Raw genomic sequence first — 23,470 nt, 5'->3', positions numbered from 1 at the left:
TAATCTTTTACTTGTTTTCCCTAAAAACATATCTAAGTGCTATCTGTCAAGATGATCTGAGGTCGAACTGGTAAACTGGGGTGTACTGCTTCTTTGGAAGAGGTAATCTGTAAATACCGCATGTGTCCAGTGGATCAGGGGATAGACGCTCCAGGGAGATGCTCGGCAGGCTTGGTGGTTGGTGTGTGCCTACCGCTAACCTGTAGAGAGAGAGTGGGGGGCCTGTGTAGGCCTAGAGGAGAGAGCTTGTGTTGCCTGTGGCTGCTGGAGTCAGGGACCTGAGCCACAGCAGACACAGACAAGACTTCCTCATGCTCAGGGCAGGTGGTAGCGAGATAGCTCACAACCCTGGGTGCACCTAGCAAAGTCACATAAAGCGACTGATGCAGAATTCTGGGACTTTTGAACATATTTTTGAAAGTTACGGGCTACAGCCTGTGGGTTCCACACATGGAATGAAAGCAAGATATAGCCCATGTTGTACAAATTGTCATAGTCAGCAATAGAATCACCTTTATTTTGACTATTGCAGCATCTCTTAGAGATGGGCCCAAGCTCAGATCTGGATTCAGATCTGAATTACCCCAAAGTCTGGACACATTAGAAACCAGAATCTAATGTTCTGATTTGGCCCTGACATATGTATGAGCCAGTTGTAAAGTTAATATCTGGATCCAAACTTTACCAAACTTCAGAGCGGGAACAAAATGTTGCAGGAATAGAGTTCTGGTTTGATGTCATTGTAATGCAGAGATACACATTGGTACCTCCATAGTAAAACATAGCAAGCATCCATCCAATTTGGTATTCTGTTTCTGAAAGAAGCCAGGACCACATGATTTAAGCAAGGTGTAAAATCCTCATAATGCACCTAATTATGCTCTACTATACCATGGGGGAACATTTCTGTCTTACTCCATCTGGTGATCAGATTATGCCCTGAAGCATGCTGACTGAGCCCTTGTAATTTTCATCCTAGCTAGCGCAACTGCTGATGCTCTATTCTTATTCATATAAACGTCTAAGCCTTTTTGAATCTTTTTAAATTATGATGACTTGTGCACTGAAAATCAATCATGAAACAGTTTACAAAGCCAGCTTGCTTTGGAAGTGAAGACTAAAAGACAGCTGCTGCCTTTCGGGGAGATAGAAAAGTAGGGAGAAAGAGACAGTGAAGAATTCAGAATTTCTTTTCCATGATCAAAATGCCACGGAATGATACCTTTTAGTAATGACTAAGAGCGTCATTCTGTGCCACGTCTACCAGTCCATCAAAGCAAAACCTCAAACACCACCTGAGTCCATCAGCAAAAAGCTAGTGAGGTTCCATTTGCTGTATGTGAAGGTGAAAATATTTATATCATTCTATAATAATGTAGCTATTCCAGGTTTATTTTTCACATAAGATTATAAAATGTTAGAGATGAAAGATCTGCTGGGTCATCTAACTATATTTCCCTGACAATACAGCATTGTAGCTGATGGCACATGGATAGGTGCTAATTTTATGTCCAGGTTTAAATATCCCAAGTGAAGGGCTTCCACTGCTCCCCATGGGAGATGGTTCCACAGTTGCAAGGTTACATACACACATATTTGTGTTAAAACTCCAGATAGATGTATTGCCATCTGGTGGTTAGTTTGCTCTACTGCATTGTTAGTATTGGGAGCATTGAGAGCTGCTAGCAAAGCATTGAAGTATCATAGTGCAGTCCGTGAGTGGCCTTGGCGTGCTGTTTGAGCGAGAGAGTGATGTTCTGGGCTCTTCACTAGACCCTGCTGCAACACATCTGCACATTAGCTCTTTTTCACAGGAAGCTTTTATTTGGGACTTGCCCTGGTTTTTTTACTAGGTTTGTAAAATATGGTTTAAATAGGTTTGTGTAAGCAGAGAACTCGCATGAACATCATTCGGGGATGTATTAGCAGGAGTGTTGTAAGCGAGACACGAAAAGTAATTCTTCCACTCTACTCCACAGTAATTAGGCCTCAGCTGGAGTATTGTGTCCAGTTCAGGACACACATTTCAGGAAGGATGTGGACGAATTGGAGAAAGTCCAGAGAAGAGCAACAAAAACGATTAAAGGTCTAGAAAACATGACCTATGAGGGAAGATTGAAAAAATGGGGTTTGATTAGTCTGGAGAAGAGAAGACTGAGAGGGGACATAACAGTTTTCCAGTACATAAAAGATTGTTACAAAGAGGGAGAAAAATTGTTCTTCTTAACCTCTGAGAATAGGACAAGAAGCAATGGGTTTAAATTGCAGAAAGGGTGGTTTAGGTCGGACATTAGGAAAAATTTCCTGTCAGAGTGGTTAAGCACTGGAATAAATTGCCCAGGGAGGTTGTGGAATCTCCATCATTGGAGGTTTTTAAGAGCAGGTTAGACAAACACCTGTCAGGGATGGTCTAGATCAGCGTTTCCCAAACTTTTTTGGCCACGGAACACTTTTTAGCCTATTACGGAACACTTATAATATTATTTTGTAGTCGTTTGGTTTTCAAATAAAAAATTGCATTATTTATGCTCAAATATATTTTATTTTATAAAACAAAGCAAAAATACAAATTTAAAATAACCTGAACTAACCATTTCTAACTGGAAAGCACGTATAAAGTAGTACAAAAATCAAGTGCAAGAGTCAAAATTAAATTCTGGATTCTTTCACGGAACACCTATTCACATCATGTGGAACACCAGTGTTCCATAGAACACAGTTTGGGAAACGCTGGTCTAGATAATACTTAGGGCTGCCATGAGTGCAGGGGACTGAACTAGATGACCTCTCAAGGTCCCTTCCAGTCCTATGATTCTATGAAATATTCTACCCTTTAAAAAACAACAAATAGTAGAAAGTATGCAAAAGAACAGCCAGTTCCCCCTTGCCACATTATCCTTAGTCACTTACTATTGCCTCACGCCACTCTCTGACTTCCATTAACCACTCAGCCTAAATGTCCCCTTGAATGTGCAAAATATATGCAAAGATCAAATATCAAATAGGTCAATATATGCAAAGGTGAGAAGGCAGGGTCTGATGTAGCAGCCAGCCAGAAATTCACCCAGTTGCACAGACAACTTCCTGTGCCTCTTTCTGGCTTAAATAGCACAGCCAGACCATTCGGTGGGGTTGGGCACTCCTCCAATCAGGATTTCTGTGAGCAGTGCCTCTGGTGAGGCTAGGGTTCCAATAATCACTCAGCTCAGCAGTTACTAGCAAGCTGCCAGAGGGTGGCTAGGATACAAAGGCTGCCTGGAGACCCAGGTTCAAGACCCATGGATCCTCACATCACCCTTGCCCTAGGACACCTTCAAGGTGCCACTGGACCAGGCTTCTCAGGGTGGCTTTCATGGAAGGTTTTCACGAGTTCTTGGGCAGGGACATTCTCTGCAGGCTCCTAGGAGCATTGTTCAAGCCTGTAGCCTTTCCAATAGATCAAGTACCAAGACTTGCCCCTCTTGACTTACAGTTGAGGCCATCATACACAATATACTTGTCATGATCCTGGATGTGTAGCAATGGGGAGGAGGTTGGGTTTTATGGGAAAATGAGTCTTTTATACACAGCTTTAGGAGCAACGTATGAAAAAGTGTCTATTCTGAGGGATCAAGGCAGGTGGAGCTCAAAACTGACAGGGTTGATTTGTCTATGGATCCAACAGGGGCTGATGAACAGATGGTGCAGTTTGTGGGTCTGTCCATGTGCAATGTTTAGCTGAGAGACATATCTTCTGCCCTTATGGATTCACATATTGCCTATAACACTTTTTTGCTTCTTCAAGGTAGTTCTTTAACATTTCTTGGGTCTAATGGATCTATTATATCCAATCTGAGACGGCTGGGATGGAGGAGGTCATGGGGAACTCTGGGTGGAATAGGGGATGGACCCCATAATTTGCAAAGGAAGTATAAAGATCCATGGATTAGAATCCAAGTCTACAGAGCCTGGGCCAATTGACATTCCCACAGTGCCATGAAGAAGCCATGCAGAGCTGCAGCCAGGGAGCACTTTGGAAAGCAGACGCCACAGGAAGTACCACCCAGAGTGACAGTACCCTTCAGTTCTCTGATTGGCTGAGCACCCTATTTAACTCTGGAGGGTGCCCCAGGAAGTTGTCTGGGCAACTGCACAGACTTTGGCCTGCTGTGATGTCAGACTTAACCTCATCTTCTGGTCTCTGATCCCAGCCTGACTCTGATCCTGACTCTTGCCTCGAGACTCTGGCCTGCTACTACCCTGATCTCTGGTCTTCAGCTCTGGCCTGCTCTGATCCCTGACTCTTGATTTCTAAACTTGGCTTTAGCAATTCCTTTGACTCCTGCTCACTGACTACCATCCCTGATGTGTGGTCCCCAGCTCAGCTGTGACTGCGAGGCCAGACCACCTACACCCTGGACCCTTACAGAAAGGGCTTTTCCCAGTAGAGGCATGTTCTGCATTGTTATGTGTGAACTCCACATTAGGGTAACTGTGAGGACCAGTCATTCTGTTGATGATTGATGTAACACCATAGGGACTTCTCTAGTATTTGATTTACTCTCTCCAGCGGGCCATTCACTTGAGGGTAGTAGGCAAAAGAGTAGCAAGAGTGAGCCCCTAATATTTGGAGGGCTTGAGGCCAGAAACAGTGGACTGTGATTGGAAGGGATGTGATCCAGGAGCCCATGAAAGTGGACAACCTGGTTAACCCATAGCTGGGGGCTTCCTTGGAAGAGAGGGCAGGTGGGTGCAGGGAATAAAGTGAGCCATCTTTGTGAAATGATCCACAGCTGTCAAAATTGTCATATACCCCTTGGACTCAAGTAGCTCCATGATGAAGTATAGAGAAATAGCCCTGCAGAATCCAGGGGGAGTCTCTAGAGGGTTGAAAGAATCCGAGGGGTTTACTGCACAGCATCTTGATGTGGGTGCATACACTGCAGGAGGCAACACATTCCCTTGTCACTGCTCTCATTCAGGGCACCAAAAGGAAAAAGATGCTAAATACTGGGTCTTAGAGCGAGTGAAATGCCCCACCCAGGGGGAATTGTGGCACAGTTGCAACTTGTGGAAGTCCAGCGGAAAGGTATATGTATTCCTTTGTGAAAGTTAGTCCATTCCAGGTGTCGTGTGATTCCTAGTTTATAGCTTCATGTTTGTCAGTGGGAGTCCCTGTGATAGCAGCCACTTGGATTAGGACAAGCAAATCGTGGCTGACCATTGTGCCAAGAAAGTTATGGGGCTTAAGGATGCAGGAGGTTTCCTGATTAGGCCTCTCTGGATCAACACAGTACTCCCCTTTATAGGACAGCATGTCAGCCTTGCTATTCCACGATCCCAGGCAGTAGGAGATAAAATCAAAATGGGAAAAGTATAGAACCCACTGAAGCTGCCACTGGTTGAGGGTTTTGGCCCTGTGTAAATACTTCAAGTTGTTATCATTGGCATAAACCTGAACTAGATACCAAACTCCTTCAAGGTAGTGGTACCACTCCTCAAAGATTACTTTAATCGCCAGAATTTTTCTCCCCAGGAGTAAGCTTCCTAGAATAGAAGGTGCATAGATGTAGCACCTTCTGGGGACTGTGCCAGTGGGAGAGCACCGCTCTGATGGTCACATTAGAGGCATAAGCTTATGTGGTATCAGGGTGGGCCAATACAGGAGCGGTAGTGAATGCGAGCTTTAGTTGCTCAAAAGCATGCTGGGCCTCCAGAGACCAAAGGAACTTGGTGTTCTTATGGAGCAGATTGAGAAGGGGTGAGATTTGCACAGTGAACCTTGGAATAAACTATGGTAAAAGTTCACAAAGCCCAAGAACCGCTGGTGTTGCACAATTGCAAACCACTTCTTCCTTTTTATAGGTCCATTCTGAAACTCTCTGGAGACAGACTAATCCCCAGAAATTCTATAGAGGCATGGTCAAAAGCACACTTCTCCAAAGAGGCATAAAGGGCACATTGGCAAAGTCTCTCCAGAAGGGTTCAGACATGTATGGTATATTGCTCAGGACAGTCCAAGAAAGCAAGTATATCATCATGACACACTACCACATACTGGTCCAGGATGTCCTGAAATACATGATGAGATTTTGGAATGTGGCAGGGGAGTTCTTTAGACTGAATGGCATTATGAGATACTTGAAATTGCTGTAGCAGTTCCAAAAGGAGGTTTTCCACCCCCTCCCACTCTGATGCATATGAGGTTACACACTCTCTGGAGGTCCAGTTTCATGAATATTCAAGGGGCCCCCCAGATGATCCAACAGTTTGGGGTGCAGGGCTAGAGGGGAATCTATTCCTTATAGTTATCTGGTTCAGGGCTTGGTTATCAAAACAGAGGCAGAGACGACCATCTTTATGTTTGCTTTTGTTTTTTTTAAAAAGAGAACAGGTGCCCTGGTGAGCAAGGTGGATTGACAAACAAATCCCTTAGCCAAGTTCTCCTGGAGATACCTGCATAGAATGACCAACTCAGGCTCTGACATGGCATAAACGTGGTCAAACAGAATCATCACCCCTGGTTGCAAGTCACAAAGGCACTTGTGGAGACAGGGAATCAGCATTTTTCTTTTTGAATACATCAGCAAAGTCACCATATTTAAAAGGGAGTTAGGGTGCAGAATGAGCGACAGCCCTGGCAGGCCAGTCACCTTCATTGGAGTCCCACCAAGGACAGGTACATGCCCCCACACTGGCTTTAACAAGCAATGCTGTTCGCAAAGTTCCTCGGGAAAACTGACCCTTTGTTCCTGCCAATGGACAAGAGGGTTGTGGAGGGTCGGCCAGGAGATGCCTAGGCTCAGGAGTGGATCACATGAAATTGCAGCATGTGAGTGGATCACATGAAATTGCAGCATTTCCCGGTGCTGAACCTCCAAAGATACAGTTTCTATGGTCACCAGCCCTGAGGATATGTGGCACCCATCAGTTATGTCTCCCAGGTCCAGGGCAGATTGGGACTATAGGGGGATTTGCAGGTTGCAGGTTATCACCATATCCATACAGTTATCAGCTACACCTGTGTCAGTGGGGGCCCACTGCACAGGAAGTCATCTGGACTGTCCAGGAATATGTAATCAGGTCAGTACTTGAAGGCATAGAGTCAACTGGTGGGACCCAGTGTGTGTTCTGATCAAGACCGCAGCTGGAGATTTGGTGGTGTGTTGTGATGCCCAAGCCAGCCCTCACTTACCTGGGCCGGCTCATTTTCTGTCTCCTTTTGGGCTGGGTTCTGCATAAGGCAGATGGAGAGACCTGGGAAGGGAGGGAGGGGGCCACTGTCCTCTGCTGCATGGGCCATGCTTTGAACTAGAGTAAATGGTGTGTTCTCTGTACCATGAAATCTTTAAATCAAGTTTTGAAGACTTCAGGTAACTCAGCTAGAGATTATAGGCCTATTGCAGGAGTGGACAGGTGAGGTTCTGTGGCCTGCAATGTGCAGGACGTTAGATTAGATGATCATGATGGTCCCTTCTGGCCTAAAAGTCTAGGAGTCTCTGAGACGGGGTGGCCTAGAAGCAAAAGTTGAGGTGTCATCATTGTTCCTTTCCCTCAGGGGTAAGTTACCAACAAGCCCAGTCTACTGGCATCAGCACAGTGTGCTGAGCAGGGTTTGACAGCAGGGGCCATGGGCTAGGTGGCTGTGACAACCCTCTTTTCCTGCTGCTCACACAAACAATTGTCGATCTAAATAACGAGGTCAATGAAGGCATCCACACCTGTTGGGTTTCTACTTGGGCCGGCTTGTCCTTAACCTCCTCCTGTAGGCCTCATCGGATTTGTTACAGCTGGGCCCCTTTGTTCCACTCAGTGTCTGATATGAGTTGACAGAAATGCACCATGTAAGAGGCAGCTGTGCCTTGCCCCCACTTGAGTTTCCATAGGGCAGCCTTGGCCTAGGAAGCACGATAGGGGTTGTCAAAGATAGTCAGGCTCGACCCTAGGAAGGCATTCCAATTGGCTAATACTGGACTGTCACCTCTCGTAAATGCAAGACCTAGGCCAATGCTTCCCCAGTCAACAGGCTAATTACCAGCCCTACCTTGGCCTATTGGAAAAGTAAACTTGCAGGTGAAGTAGGAACAAGAAGCAGCAGTGGTTCATGAAACTTTGGACTCTCTGATGGTTCTGGCAGGGGAATCACAGGTCCTGGATCAAAGAGCAATGCTGCAGGCCAGGTCCAAAGTGCAGATTTCTCATTGCAAAGCTGAAGTACTTGTTCCTGTAACATCTGGTTCTCGGTTGTCAGCTGTGTAATTTGGGCCTGCATCACTTGGTTGTCTGCCTGATGGCAGGCTACCTGCTTTGGCGATTCTGGCACCCATGTGGTGGGGGAGCTCTTCTGCTTGCATCTTCCCCAGCAGAGTCGACCCTGGGAGGCTAGAGGTCCATGCAAACTGTTAGGGATCAGGAGGTGGACAGTCTGACCTAGTGATCAGAGCAGGAGTCAGGAGCTGGAAAACAGAGTCTAGGGTCAGAACCAGAGGCAGACAGCAGATGCCAGAGTCAAGGATCAACCTGGAATCAGAGCCAGGAATCAGAGCCAAAGGTCAGAATTGGAGTCAGAGGCTGAATACCAGGGCCAAGGGTCAGAGCTGGAGTGTAAGAACAGAGGCAGGGATCAGGAACACAGCAAGAAAGCAGGCACCAGGCAGGAAATCAGGGCTTGGGAGTCAGGTGAGAAGGCAGGGTCCAGTGTAGCAGCCAGCCAGGAACTCACCCAGTTGCACAGACAATTTTCTGTGCCTCTTTCTGGCTTAAGTAGCACAGCCAGACTCATCAGTGGGAGTGCGTACTCCTCCAGGCAGGACTCCTGTGGGATGGTGCCTCCGGTGGGTCTAGGTTCCATTAATCACTCAGACGAGCTGCTACTAGCATGCTGCTGGATGACAGCTGGGCTATCAGGGTTGTCTGTGGACCTGGGTTTGAGAACCGGTGATTCCCCAAATTATGCTTCTGTGCAGAGGAATAAGGGGGTGGGATAAGACCCTCTGCTGACTCCCTGCATGGGAACTAGGGGCCTGAGGCAGGGGCTGTGAACCAATACTGTCCTCCCTGCTCAGAAGTGGCTGGGACGAGGTCTGTTTTTCATAATACCAATCATACCGAAACGCTTCATTAAAAAATGTTCTTCTGCTCTACCAACACATCACATGATGGGATATATAATGACATAATGAAATGTACCTTTCAAAATCTTTACTATACAGTTAGGGCCATATTCTGCAACCCCTACCCACATTGAGTTGCACTTGATTCCATCAGCATTCCCTTTTCAATCAAAAGAACTAAACACAAAGAACCAGATTCTGCTATCCTTTCGCCATGCCTTACCAGGCAAACCGTCTCACTTAAGTCACTAGGCCCACTCAGAGAGTAAGGTAGTACTCAATATGAGCAAGGGAGCAGAATCTGGTCAGGAGCAAGTTACTACTCCAGATGAATACCGGTGGCAGAAACTAACCTTTCTAATCAATATTGTACACCCAACAGCATATTTCCATTACAGAACAAAGAAGTAAAGTTAATGTTGATGGCTAGTGTCCATAAGGTGGGAAGGTACTGAGTGGTGAATTATATAATGTTGTACAAGTCCAGGGTACAAGTCTACATATATTGAGTTCCAAGAGTTTGTTTTAAAATCTGTATGTTTCAGTTGCACAAGCATATAGTACTTATCACACCATTAGCACGTACATCACTGAAAGGAAAAGCCTTACATTTTGACTTGTAGGATGTTTTATTTAGAGAGACTTTTCACATCACTGTATATTTATTCTTCATTAAGGCAATTTCGCAGGGGGAAAGAATGTGCATTAAGGCAAAACTCTCTTCTTTTGCATTTGAACTACAGTAGAATGCACTTAATGAACATAACCATGAATACCACATGCCAAAGAATAGATTCAGTGCAATGTATTTCATTTATTCTAAACAGATAGGGCTAGATCCCCAGCTAGAATAAACTGACAGAGCTTTGTTGAAGTCAATGGGAGCTATGCTTTTTTACCCCAGTTGAGGAAATGGGCCCCAATTCAGTAAAGCACTTAAACATGTGCCTAATTAAGATAAGTACATGCTGAACTGTCTTGCTTAATCAGGACCCTGGCCCCTTGTGTGTTCAGTAGCATACCTTTTATTGTCTGCAAGCCTGTTCGAAGTTGTTAGCAGGGCTGAATTATTGTTTGATAAATAAATCTGTCACTATGTGGCCTTATGTTCACTTCACTCTGGTCCCAGCTGTATTGTTGCTACTTGAGTAGACCTCTCCTTAAGTTCTTTAGCACAGATTTCATTTTTAAGGATGTTCTTGCTTTGTAATGTGCTTATTTTTAAAGCATGTCATGAAATAAAAATGAATGATCATCTTGCACAACATGGGCTGTGAAGGTCTCACAGAATTAGGATGCTCTGAGGGCCAGACTTTTATTCAATGATTAATGTTATATTCTGCAAGTAATGCCACTGATATCACTGGGACTACTCACTGTGTAAAGTACTACTTAGTCTGAATAAGGGCACCACAATAGGGCCCTTAATTAGCACTTGTGTTGCCAGAAGAGTTTCGCAACTAAGTGGATTTTACTATCACAGAAAAATAAACACTGATAAGGACACTATGCAGTATCTGCAATGGCTTAAGGAAATCTCTTTTGTAGTTCCAGGTACAAGCTGAAGGAAAGCATAGCGTATTTGTCACAAGCATGAACACCCATAACAGAGTTAATGAAATATTTCACAATCCTGAAAAAGCTGTAAACCTGATCCTGCTCCCAAAACAAAAATGCCAGGTGACCTCCAGACAATGACCTTGACAGCCATTAATATCAGCATATGTAAAGCTTGTGTTGTTTGGAAACATATTCAGGAAGCAGAGAAGGCTACATCTAGCAAAGGGGATAATGTGGCAAAGAAATCAAGCACATTGCTGTTCCATACGGAACATGGTAGATTGTTTTGCTGAATATGCATGTCACCTTTTATATGATTTGGAACCTTGTCTAGCATTCATGCTTTGGAAAGCACCAAGTCTGCATATTTCCTTGATATCTGAGTCTATGAGGAACATTCAGTCTGAGGGAGTCAGGGGGCATATACCAGTCACGAGTATCAGTCTTTTATGGCTTAAACTTTCTTCATTCCTTTTCCCATAAGGCAAGCAAACACAGTCATGACCATTTTGGGTTTTACTTCAACCAGGTCTTCTGGAAGGGCATAGACTCTTGCTCCAATTTTTCTTGCCATGGAGATGGCATATCTACAGTGGAAAAAATTAAAAGAAATGTAAGAAGCAACCTTAGTAATCAATTTGTTTAACAACTTCTTGTGCTTCATACATATAAACAGTAGAATGGAGGTGAGTTCAACAGTGACAGAGAACGGGGGAGTGCACAAGGTTTCAGATGAAAGATCATGAGTTTGGTTTGAACTATATTAAATTTAAGGTGGTGGCAAGATGTCTAGATGCAGATGTTAGAGAGTGAAGCCAAGATTCAAGATTAGACGGAGGGAGACAGACCAGAAGTAGAAAGGTAGATTTGTGAGTTGTTGGCATATGGATAGTAGTAGTTAAAGTTTTGTGAGTTGATGAGTTCACCCAGATATAGGAGGTAGAGTGAGAAGAGGAGGGAACAGAGACCTGTAGGACTCACATGGGACGTAGCAGAAGGGAGGAGGATGATACATCAGAAGACATGCAAAAAGAATGGCCAGGGAGAACGAGTGTTGGGAAAAGTCTAGGGAGGATAATCTGGGAAGCAGGAGGGAGTGATCTGCAGTGTCAAAAGCAGAAGGAAAGGTCAAAGAAGATGAGAATAGCTTAGGGACCCTGAGATCTGGCCAGGATCAGGTTAGAGACCTTGGTGTGAGCAGTTTCAGTGGAGCAGAGAGGTTGGAAGCCAAACCAGAAGGGACGGAAGATGGAGTTAGAGGTACGTGAGGCAACAATTGCAGAGTATTCAATAAGCTTCTCTCTATCTACGGGCTTTTATGGCCCCCCATCACTATCATATCTGAGTGCCTCCAAACACTAGAGAAGAAGTGAATCCATTAGGCAGTAGTTATAGGTGGGGTTAAAGGACAGGAGACAGCAGAGCACACATCTATTGTGAGATGAAGGAGTCAGAGGTGAGGGTGATATTCCTAGAATACTTTTTGGTTCCTGTTTTAAATAAGTACAGTTTATTAATGCTACATAAAGAGAAAAACTGTCAGCCAATCTCTTCCCCGATTTATGTCTGCTGCAATCACTTTGACTTCAGTGAGGCTGCATAGGCAGAATTTGGTCCTTTATTGCCAGCTGGAGTTTTCCTTTGGTGAAGAGACTTGACAGATAGGGGAAGGAAGTGCTGAATTTCAAGTATTTTGTTTTAAAATGGAAATATATCTGTGATTAAGTCCACTCCTGTAGTATAGCAGTTCCCATCCTGAGGCCCATGGGAGCACTGGTGACCTGCAGAAAACAGGCTGGTCAGATGGTACTGGCTCTCCACTGTCTTTCCAGTCACTTCTACTGGTGTCTAGGCACTTCACCACAAAGAACATAAACCTGTAACTCAGCTGGAAGCAAGAAGGAAGAGCCAGCCTGGCTACCTTTACAGCGGGTGCTGCTACAGAGGAGGGGGATAGCAAACAGGAGTGGCCCTCAGGGCCTGGATTCACCAGTGGGACTGGAGCTGCCATCCACCAGAGTGAGAAAGGGCTGGGGCAATATGCTGAGGGAAGCAGAGGAGAACAGAACTAAACAGCAAGGACGCATGTGAAGGAGAAGAGAAATAGGTAACAGAGAAACATGAACATGAGGAGAGGGGGAGGAAGGGGCCATGTGAAGAGACACAAGTGTAGGACGCAGTGAAAGGAACAGAACAGCTGGGAGGGGGAGATGAAATACAGATTAAAAACAGACAGTGCGAGTATCTTTTTTTCAAAAAGAACAAACATAGTGTAATGCAACCCCTAGTGTCCCATGGCATGCACATACTTAGCATTATTAAGTTTCTCTTCCTCGTTCAAGTCCTCTGTTTTCAGAAGGTCATATTTGATGGAACCTGGCTGAATGGCATCAATGAGATCCAGGACTGGCATGCTTGTGCTGATTTTGCTGTCCTGCACAGAGGGAAAATACAGTTAGACACAAACACAGATTGACAGATGTCCTACAAAGCCATAATCATGGCTCAAGGACAGTGGATGGGTCATTCAAACGACATACTGTTTAGAACTTTGCAACAAGCAGCAGGAATTCTGTCCAGCAGGAGGTGGGCAGAAGAAGAGAAAGGTGAGATGGAGTCAAAAGTAGCTGCAATGCCACACAATAATCCTGGCATGGTTATCTTGGCGCTGCATTTCAATATACGTGTCACAATGTTATTGTATCTATAGCAGGGGCGCCAGAATGGGGGGTAAGCCCTCTGCCCTTCATCTTCCCCCTGAGGCCCTGCCCCCAGCTGGCCAGAAGCTGGAGCCTGGCCTGGATAAGAGCTTCCTGGGGAGCCCAGGCAGCTGTGGGGGGAGCCAGGGACCCTTCACCTGCCCTGGGTGGAGGGGCCCGAGAGCATCCCCTGACCCGTGTCCGCCCAGGGCAGATGGAAGGTCCGCAGCTCCCCGCAGCTGCCCCGGTGGCTCTTACCATGGCCTGGCTGCAGCTCTTCAGCCCCCAAGGCCCCACCCCCAGGCCAGGCCATAAGCTGGAGCTGGGTCGGGATAAGAGCCACACAGGCAGCTGTGGGGAGCCGCAGAACCTCCACCAGTCCTGGACAGAGAGCCCAGGGGGAAGGGACATGGATTGGGGGTTGCTCTTGGGCCCCCCACCTTGGAGAGGCGGAGGGGCCCGGGCTTTCTGACCCAGCTACAGCTTTTGGCTTGGCTGAGGGGGGGCGCGGGCTCAGAGGGAAAAGGAGGGGTGGGGCCATGGAGGGCGCGGGGATTTGTCCCCCCGCCACACACACACACTTTTAGGAAGAATCCATCGCCCCTGATCTACAGGCAGTGATTTTGTGTCACAAAAATTGAATGCCGTGAACAATTACGATGACCACAGAATGCCAGGACATTGTGTGAGTTACCATCTTTTATTGGACCAACTTCTGTTGGTGAGAGAGACAAGCTTTTGAGCCACACAGAGCTCTTCTTTAGGTCTGGGAAAGGAACTCCCAGCTTCACCAGGCTGCTCTCCCAGACCTGAAGAAGAGCTCTTGTGGCTCGAAAGCTCTTCTCTCTCACCAACAGAAGTTGGCCCAATAAAAGATATTACCTCACCCACCTTGTCTCTGTAATATCCTGGCACCAACACGGCTACAACTGCGCTATATAAGACATTACTGTGCCATTCACTGGCTATATACCACCCCATTCACTGATGAAGTGACTTTCCGGCTGTGCGAGGCTGACAACAACTGTCAGAGATTAAAACTCTCATTGTCACCTCACTTGGCATAAAGGTCCCTTCAGGATGGATCCAAGCAGGGTATAAGGCTTCAGCTTTTGAATGTCATAAACACAGGAATTTTAAAAAAAGTCTTTTTCTACTTGAACTAGAGATGAGCCTGAACCGAACCCCCAGATCTGAACATCCCTTGAAAATGCAGTGAAAAATAAACAACAGTACACACATGTAACCAGCCGGGGTCCCAAAACAGAGACTTATCACGAAAACTGTACCTTGAAACTACTGATGACGGAACTTTTTCCAGCTTCAGTCAGTGTTTCGTTTACCCAGTTGACAATGATGTCGTCATTGACTTTCTGTCCACCACCAATATCTTCCAGGATACTCAGCGTGTACCTTAACACAGAGGACAAAATGCTGATTACTACTTCATGCTTTATAAAAAGCTTGACATTGTAGCATAGTGTACCTGTAAAACCTGACAAGGGCCAAATGCTGCAGTCTTCACTCACACCTGATTCTGTTCCCTCATGTTATGTTAACTTCTACAAACTACAGGGCTGAGTCTCATTTACACTAAGGCCCCTTAACAGTGCTCCGGCAGCATCAAGGGGCTTCAGAATAGGTACAAATTACATTCACTACCACGTTAAGGCCCTTTTATATGGCTTGAGTGGTGCAAAGGGACCGTAGTGTAAAGGAGGCTCAGGCCCACAGTATCTAAAAATAGTAATAGATGTGTAGACTTTGAGGCCAGAAATGACCATTGTGATCATCTAGTCTGACTTGCTACATAACACAGGCCGTAGAACCTCACCCTGAGATTCCTGCATCAAGCCAAATGCTTCAGTTTGAGCTAGAGCCTACCTTTTAGAAAGACACCCAGTCTTGACTTATAAACTGTAAGGGATGGAAAATCCACGACATCCCTAAAGGATCTAACAAGGTGTTTCCATAACAGAAAGCAAAGATCAGGACTTCTAACTACTGTTTCAGCCCTTGACCTTCCAATGTTTTCTATCTCTCCTTTCTTGGTGCAAAGACCTGCCTTTTAATTATTGTCTGTGAAGGGCAATGAACACTTATGGTGCGATACAGACAATAGGAATAATAATAATAATAATGGTATGGATCCTCCTGTTCACTGGTGAGTGCTGGCACTCCATTTCCATGGAATCTCTCCATACCAGAACAGCAGCCTGTATATGTTCAACTAGCGTACCTTCTCATTAACTGCCAGATCAAGGCAAGGGTTAGTGTGCGATTTCCTTCATTGAGATCCTGCCCAGCAATTCCAACGAGGGAAAACTTGGCTTGATTCTTTCCCAGATCCACTGCGTAGTTGCAGTTTTCAAGCTGTTAATGACAGAGTCAATTAGTGTGCTTCGGAAATGTGACAAAGTTGCTGTTCAGGGCATTCCTGCTATCTTTAATTGTTACAGGGAACTTAGGCCAGATCCTGCCAATGGATCCAGGCAGGCAGCTCCATTCAGTGTGAGTACAGGGGTTTGGCCATATTTAGCATCTGGCCCTTAGATACCATGGGGATAGGCACCTTAGACAAATCTAACATAGAAATGCTATTGTATATCATCAGAGCCTAAATGCCATCACACAGACCAGGAAATATGGAGACACAGTGTACAGCACTGTGCAATCATGCCCACCTCCAGCAGCGCAGAGTGATTGTGTGGGACAATAACTGTGCTTTTCAGTCCCTAAAACTTAATGTTTCAGGTCTTTTAGTCACCTTGTGCTGCTTCACTCACAAATAGTATGGGAATGTTCCGGACCAAAATTCCTCACTGAGGTAGCTGGGAGAAAGCTGGGTAGTTAGTGGAGATTCAGAGGGGAACTCTTAGCCAGCTTGTCAGGTATCTATGTCAGGAATGTTTAAAATCTGCTTATTTCTTACATGTGGTAGGAGGTGATCTGGAGGGCTGGAATGAATGTGGGTGTCACATGACTCATCATGGACATAAATCGGGACTTGTGATTAGAGCGAATTGGATAGTGGGAAAAATTATTCACTAATACATTTTTAAAGATTGATAGAAAAATGTCAAGTATCTTGATATCACAAATAATGTTTTTCCATCCATCCAGCTGGTGAAACATTGTTGAGTTTATTAGAAAATGGAAAATAGACACTGATTAGACTATAAAACTATAATTTGGTTGGATCTACTTATGACTTGAGAACAATGTCTGCTGGCACATGCAAGTCCCTACACAGACATTTTTAAGCACAATCATCTGTCACATGCACATGCTACATGCTATTGTTTGCATTCGAAAGAATACAAATGCTGGTGTCTGCAGATGCAAAATTACATACACACAAAAGGAGGTTAGATTGAGAACACTTTGTAAATGTAACTCACAGTAACAAAGGCAAATCATACTTTACACTTTGTAATTTGTTGATTAAGGACTCAGTTTCATTTTCGAACATGTGCATAGTCAATATGTAATGAGTGGAGGGATGTATGGTTCCATTTCTCTCTATGAGCTTGTCTACACTGGCCCGCTAAATCAATGCAGTGGCGTCAACTTAGTGAGTCTGGTGAAGATGCGATAAGTCGATGGAAGATCGCTCTCCCATCGACTTTAGTACTCCACCTCCCCGAGAGGTGGAAGCGTTAGGTTGATGTACGCTTTTTTCACACACCCTCGAGCAATGTAACTTACATCAACTTAAGCAGTAGTGTAGATGAAATGGAATAGATATCCTCATAAGAACCATGCCATTTTTTTTACCTTCTTCATGTTACCACCCAGCTTAGGGTATGGTGGTTTGTTCACTCTGCTCCAGTCTACCGGCACTTTAATCTTTTCATAAAGCTGGAAGATAACCATGGCATCTGACAGGTCACTGAAACAATGGAAACATATTGTGCCTTATAATGTGAGCAAGGAATCCTATTTAACCATTACTAGAACGATCACATTTTCCTAAAGAATGAAACGGAGGCGTCTGTTTTCATAAGGACTAGCAATGCGTTCATGTTTTCTAGAAACATTTTTTTCTTAAGACGTAGATCACATTAGTCATCTAAAGGAAGGATAACTTTCCTTACCTATATAAATGATTGACACGGGGACTAACACCCAAGGAGTTCATCCAGTTCCTAAATGTCCTCTCTTCCCTTGTTTCACCTAAAATAATAGAATATCAATCAACAGATCCTCAAGACAAGACTTCAGTGAAACAAACTTTTTACAACAAGGAAAATATAAATGCAGATTTTACTGTATACTAAAATGACATGTAGAATGAGATATCAACAGGCAGTGAAATACAAAAATACAAAACAGTAGGTAATGTTCTGTACATACTATATGCACTGTCATATTTGAGCAGATTGTTCTCAAACTTACTTCAGAAATTCAACTTTAGTCTGAGTTGAGTCATGAGACATTTCAGCATGAGCTTTGTGAGAAAGTTAGAAGCAATCGAAAATACAGATTTATGAAGGGTTGCCATCTGCAGTCACACCACATAAGAGATTTATCTTGTATGGAGCTGAGCATTCTTCCTCAATCCAGCAAAGCATTTACTTTTAAGCACACACAAAAATCTCATTGACTTCAATAGGACTATTCATAAGAACATAAGAACCGGCCATACTGGGTCAGACCAATGGTCCATCTAGCTCAGCGTCCTGTCTTCCGACAGTGGCCAATGCCAGCATTCAGAGGGAATGAACAAAACAGGTTATCATCAAGTGATCCATCCCATGTTGCCCATTCCCAGCTTCTGGCAAACAGAGGCTAGGAACACTTCAGAGCATGGTTTTGAATCCCTGCCCATCCTGGCTAATAGCCATTGATGGACCTATCCTCCATGAATTTATCTAGTTCTTTTTTTAACCTGTTATTGTCTTGGCCTTCACAGCATCCTCTGTCAAAGAATTCCACAGGTTGACTGTGCAGTGTGTGAAGAAATGCATATGCTTATGCTTAGTTTTGAGCACATGATTTAGGTATTTTGCTGCATTGGGCTAGAAAGATCAGCACTTCGCAAAACCACGCTGCTACTGTAGACTGGTGAAATTGCATTTAAGGACTCCTTAGTTGTTGTTGTTGTCAGCTACACAACAATATTTAATAGAAGTGTCACACTGAGCATGTGCAAAAGCCTGCTTTTCATTGATTATAATTTACCTATATTTTAGAATTTTTCAGAAAGCTATCAGTGACTGTTGCTGATTGATGTCTAGACACATGCAAAGTTTAAAGTTTTCCATTCAGATGTTTGAGAGTTATTTGTGCACAGAAAACGTCTCTAAAATATTAGCAAAGAGGGAAAATTATACTTTTTTTCTGCTCATTTAACTTAAAAATGTCCAAGCAGAACCTCTTCCCAGAAAAATTCAACTTTGGGCTGAGACCAAGCAGGAAGTTTCAGTCCAAACACAATTTTTTAGGAGGTTTACATACAAAGGAAATAAGTTTATAATGGACATTTCCAAGTTGTCATAGTGGATAAAATAACTAAGGTCAGCTCACAATAACTATAAGCCACACAGATATTGAAGTCATTCAAGTCAATAAGCTTAGGTGGCTCAAGTGCCACAGAAGACAAGAACTCACTTAGCTCAGAAAGGAGACATGATGTGCAATAAAGCGAACTGTGCCTTTCTTATAATAACTCCATAAGAGATTTGTCTAGACTAGAGTTTTTGCTCTTGTTTTAACTTAACTGTTTGTTAGTTAAATCAAGTTAATTGACAAATACAATTGTAAATGCTAGTCCAGACATCCCATAAATGTTTGTTCCAGGACACAAAACTGGAACAATCATTTGTGGAGTGCCTAGAGTAGCATTTGCAATTGTGTTTGTTAACTTGGGTTAACTGGTAATCATAGAATCATAGGACTGGAAGGGACCTTGAGAGGTCATCTAGTCCAGTCGCCTGCACTCATGGCAGGACTAAGTATTTTCTAGACAAGGGGTCTCAAACACTCGGTCCGCGGAGTTATTTGCTGCAGCCCGCCAAGCTCACTGCCCCCCGCACCCTGAGTTATTTCCTGCGGCCACCAAGCTCCCCTCACCCGCCACCCCCGTCCCTCCCAGTGTGCCGTGTCCCGGCTCCTCTGCCTACCTCCAGGTGCTTCCCACCACCAAACAGCTGTTTGGCGGCACTTAGCACTTTCCAGGAGGGATTGGGGAGGAGCAGGGAGCCGTGCACTCAGGGGAGGAGGCGGAGAAGAGGCGGGGCAGGGGCAGGGATTTGGGGAAGGGGTTGGAATAGGGACAGGGAGGGGGTGGAGTTCAGGTGGGGACTTTGGGGAAGGGGTTGGAATGGGGGTGGGGAAGGGGTGGGAAGAGGTGGGGCAGGGGCGGGGCCTCATAGAAGGGGTAGAGTGGGGACAGGGCCGGGGGCAGCGGTGGGGGGTGTCAGTGATACGGCCCTCGAGCCAATGTACTAGTCCTCATTTGGCCCTTGTGGTCATTTGAGTTTGAGATCCCTGATCTAGACCATCCCTGACAGGTGTTTGTCTAACCTGCTCTTAAAAATCTCCAATGATGGAGATTCCACAACCTCCCTAGTCAATTAACTCTAATTTAAACAGGACTATGAATCCTAGTCTAGACAAACGAAGGAGACATAAAGCCATAATGCATTCAAACAAATCCACCTACAGTGAAGGGAATCAACTATATTCTGAAGCCACATGCAAGTAACATACTGCAATATCCCATCCTCAAACCTGCCTTGGCTAATGTTGCACTAAGTACATGTCATGAGAAAGTTGAGCTAACAACTGAATTACCCAACCAGGTCTCAGTTACATGTTAAAAGTCAGAGGACCCAGTTGGATGCCACTTCTTATTTGTATTTTCCTTACCTTCAATAGAACTCCAGTCAATGTCCTGGTTCTCTGGTTTTTGGAGGGCAGGATATCTGTTAAATAGGTTGGCAATGAAAGCCAAGTTTAATTTGGGGTTGCCACGGACTACATCTGTAGCAGTAACAAACTGCCGGCAGCCCAGTCTCTCTGCTTGCTGCAACATGCACTCTGCCCTCTGGATGTCATCCTTCTCCTAAGAGATATCAAACACCTCAGTCAGCAAAAACATGAAAATATGTTGACATCCAATAGCACTGAAATATCACACTCATAATACACATGTACGTACTGTCTCTTCGCATACTGCTGCTATAAAAACTACAACACATTCTTGTTTAAATCCATAACATTTTCCTTTTCCACATTACAAATCACATCAATATCTGCAAATTGCTTTTACCTAAAATCAATGTGCTACACTATGCAACATTAAAATGCATGTTTAAGATAAATCTTATCACATAGGATAAGCTTGAGAAATAACCCAGAAAAATGTCCGTAAACATATATTGGTTAAGTATTGCTAATGTGTCTAACTGGTTCGTTGGCTTTTAAAGCTTCTGTGATAACTCATGCTGGATGATAGTTTGTTATCATTAGTACAATCTAACCTAAAACATATCAATTTAATTCTGCATTTTTGGTTTTTGAATGGAGGATTACACTCCAATGGTAAATCTCGTTTGCTTGTTTAGGTATTACAGTGCATCTCAATGTTTCCTAGGTTCTATAGATAACCGTCATAAAAATGTTAGTGTATATTGTCTTACCCTTAATCCTGTCATGTCAATAGCAATAGCTGGAATACCTTCTTCATTTCCTTTTGGGGCAACTTGGTCCAGCAAATGGTAATAAGCTTTGGAGTCCTGCAACAGACCAAGAAATTAAAGGGGTGGAAAGTTACATCTAAAGCCAGGTTTTGCATGCCAATACTTCCCATGAACAATGAGCAAGCATGCTTTGTTTTATTACATCAACCATTTGACAACATAATTAAATTAATCAAACTGAAAGCATTTAACAGTTTCCATGTATGCGTTCTGGTTTGCATATCTGTTTGTTTTATAAAATAATTCAAATGTGAAATATGGAAAAGCTGGAAGTATTAAACACAATACTACATGTTGCATTTAGGAAAAAAGGATAGAATTGATTTAATATGAACATATTAAATTAGAGATATGAAAAATATACCTTTATAAGGCTGTAGAAGTCAGTCAGCTAAAGGTTTAGTAAAAGAACAGACAGAAGTTTAAAGCAGAGTTTAAAGAAACATTGAATTGGTCACAAAGTAGAAAGTAAAGTTTTCAAGGACAGATATTAAAGCTGACACCAGTTAACAAGTATTTTTCCAGGAAAAGGCTAGAACAAGACACAGATTTCACATGTTGTTTACTTTCATGTTTTATAAAGCATAGTGTTGGTTCCATATGTACAAAAAATTAACTTCACGTCAGAAATCATCTTAAACATAAATACAACCCTTCAAATAAAGATTCAGATTTAAAAAAAAACAAACAAGAAATGGTTACTATTTAGATACATGGGAAAAGGCTCCAGGTGATATCATGCAAACCTTTACTGCCGAGATTTGTCTTCATTTGCACAAGTAATTCCACTGAAGTTTCCAGATTTCTACCCAAATGCTTCCTTGTAAGCATACATTCATTGTATAACATATGTATTTACAAAAGAGGCAAAGCTGATTAGAAGTAGTAAATAAAATTACATCGGCTGAAATCCTGGCCCTGTTGAAGTCAATGTTACTTTATATTTTCCAACATTGATGTGACATAAATCATAGTTTAGATTTAATTAGCTACATTCTATAACTCTCCAGCCTGCCTATGTAAGGGTGAGGGTCCCACAGCCCTTCTCCAGGCAAAATATCTATTGAGTTCAAAAAAATCTATTAAGTTCAGTGGAAATTTTATGCATGAGGTGACTGCAGAATTGGGCTCAAAATCTTTCATATTTTCTTCCCACTCTTATTTGTTATTGGGTGGCTAGCCCAAGCCTCCATCTGTGTTTCAACAGCCAGATTGCTATTTTTCACATGCTAATGCGAGTGCTGCCAACACAACTCTGTCTACCCCAGACTGGGAGGCTCATCCCCAGCTGCAGTGTAGACATACCCTAAGGCCCTAACCCTGGAAACACACTACCTACGTGGTTAACTTTAATCATGTGAGTAGTCCTATTGAATTGAATGGGACTATTTACAAGCTTAAAGTTAAGCACACACATACGTGTTTTCAGGATTGGGGCCTAAGCCATCACCTCCAGGTGAACAAGCTCATCCAGAGGAGAAAGCTGAAGTTTGGGGTTGTTATTTTTGCTGTAGCTGATCAGTGTTTCTCATACCTTGATGTCTGTGCTGAAGTTATTGATTTTGTTGCACCCAGCGTTCTCCAGGTGATAGTTAGCCCACCTCAGCAGCAGTTCCTCTGGGGATAATTTCATCAGATCCTCTAGACTCTCTCCTTCACGCAGAAGGGCAATCAGAGCTGGGCAAGCACAAAATTGAAAGAAAAATAAACACCATGCACAGGAATATCTGCACTCTTAACTTATCCTTCTTTACTGAGGAAGGGCCTGATCCTTCTCCCACCGAAGAAAATGTGGGAGATCAGTGTGTTTATATATTTGAGAGGCTCAAGTAAAACGAAAGCTGTCACCTGAGCCTGCAGTTATTTTATTGTTAAGGATTTAATTTGATGTTAGAGATGTTACAGCCATTTTGCTCTGTTCTGGGCAGTGTTTTGCATAACTGCAGCATCGCAGAATTGCAAACCCAGCTTCCTCCTGCCGTGCTCAAATAAAAAATGTTATTCTACTGGCAGAGTTACATTTTGGCTTTTTAATTTTGTTTTTCTATTTCACATGCCATACATTCTCAAATGTGTTTGGTTTTCATTTTATGTTAAGGAGCTACATTTTACATAGACAAAAAATACAACGCAATGTATTAGAGCATTGTTCATTCACAGGTGACACAGAATGCTTTCCAGCTTTTTACACACTAAAAGTGCAAAGAAAAGTAACATCTGTAGCTTACAGTGTATTGTCTCATGTATGTAACATCTACAGATGTGGCCGGTCAGCGGTGAAGCGGTGAACTGTTGTCAAAGGCTAAGCTTCAGGAAGAATGAAGAGCATCAGTATGGAGAGCAAGGCAGTTTAGAAAGTAGGGAATGAATAGTCCAGCAGTTCCCAGCTGTGGTTTATGGATCACTGATAGTC

The 23,470-nt window shown here is 43.7% G+C and overlaps 1 protein-coding gene across 7 annotated transcripts in view; it reads right to left on the bottom strand.

The window, feature by feature from the left end:
• Nucleotides 1-9,702: 9,702 nt before the first annotated feature.
• Nucleotides 9,703-23,470, bottom strand: part of LCP1 (lymphocyte cytosolic protein 1) — a 75,993-nt gene continuing 62,225 nt past the window's right edge. For all 7 annotated transcript variants that reach the window (XM_043522538.1, XM_043522542.1, XM_043522544.1 and 4 more), the window contains 9 exons: nucleotides 22,592-22,734; nucleotides 20,998-21,093; nucleotides 20,225-20,420; nucleotides 17,449-17,527; nucleotides 17,129-17,243; nucleotides 15,591-15,724; nucleotides 14,641-14,764; nucleotides 12,962-13,086; nucleotides 9,703-11,239 (listed from right to left, as the gene is read on the bottom strand). In XM_043522538.1, coding sequence (XP_043378473.1) covers nucleotides 11,107-11,239; nucleotides 12,962-13,086; nucleotides 14,641-14,764; nucleotides 15,591-15,724; nucleotides 17,129-17,243; nucleotides 17,449-17,527; nucleotides 20,225-20,420; nucleotides 20,998-21,093; nucleotides 22,592-22,734 — 1,145 coding nt within the window. In that variant the 3' untranslated portion in view covers nucleotides 9,703-11,106. The remainder of the gene's footprint in view (nucleotides 11,240-12,961; nucleotides 13,087-14,640; nucleotides 14,765-15,590; nucleotides 15,725-17,128; nucleotides 17,244-17,448; nucleotides 17,528-20,224; nucleotides 20,421-20,997; nucleotides 21,094-22,591; nucleotides 22,735-23,470) is intronic.

This window comes from Chelonia mydas, chromosome 1 (assembly GCF_015237465.2).
Source record: "Chelonia mydas isolate rCheMyd1 chromosome 1, rCheMyd1.pri.v2, whole genome shotgun sequence".
Classification (NCBI taxonomy): Eukaryota; Metazoa; Chordata; order Testudines; family Cheloniidae; genus Chelonia; species Chelonia mydas.
Note: the sequence above shows the minus strand (reverse complement) of the source record. Positions and strands in the feature narration are given on the sequence as shown.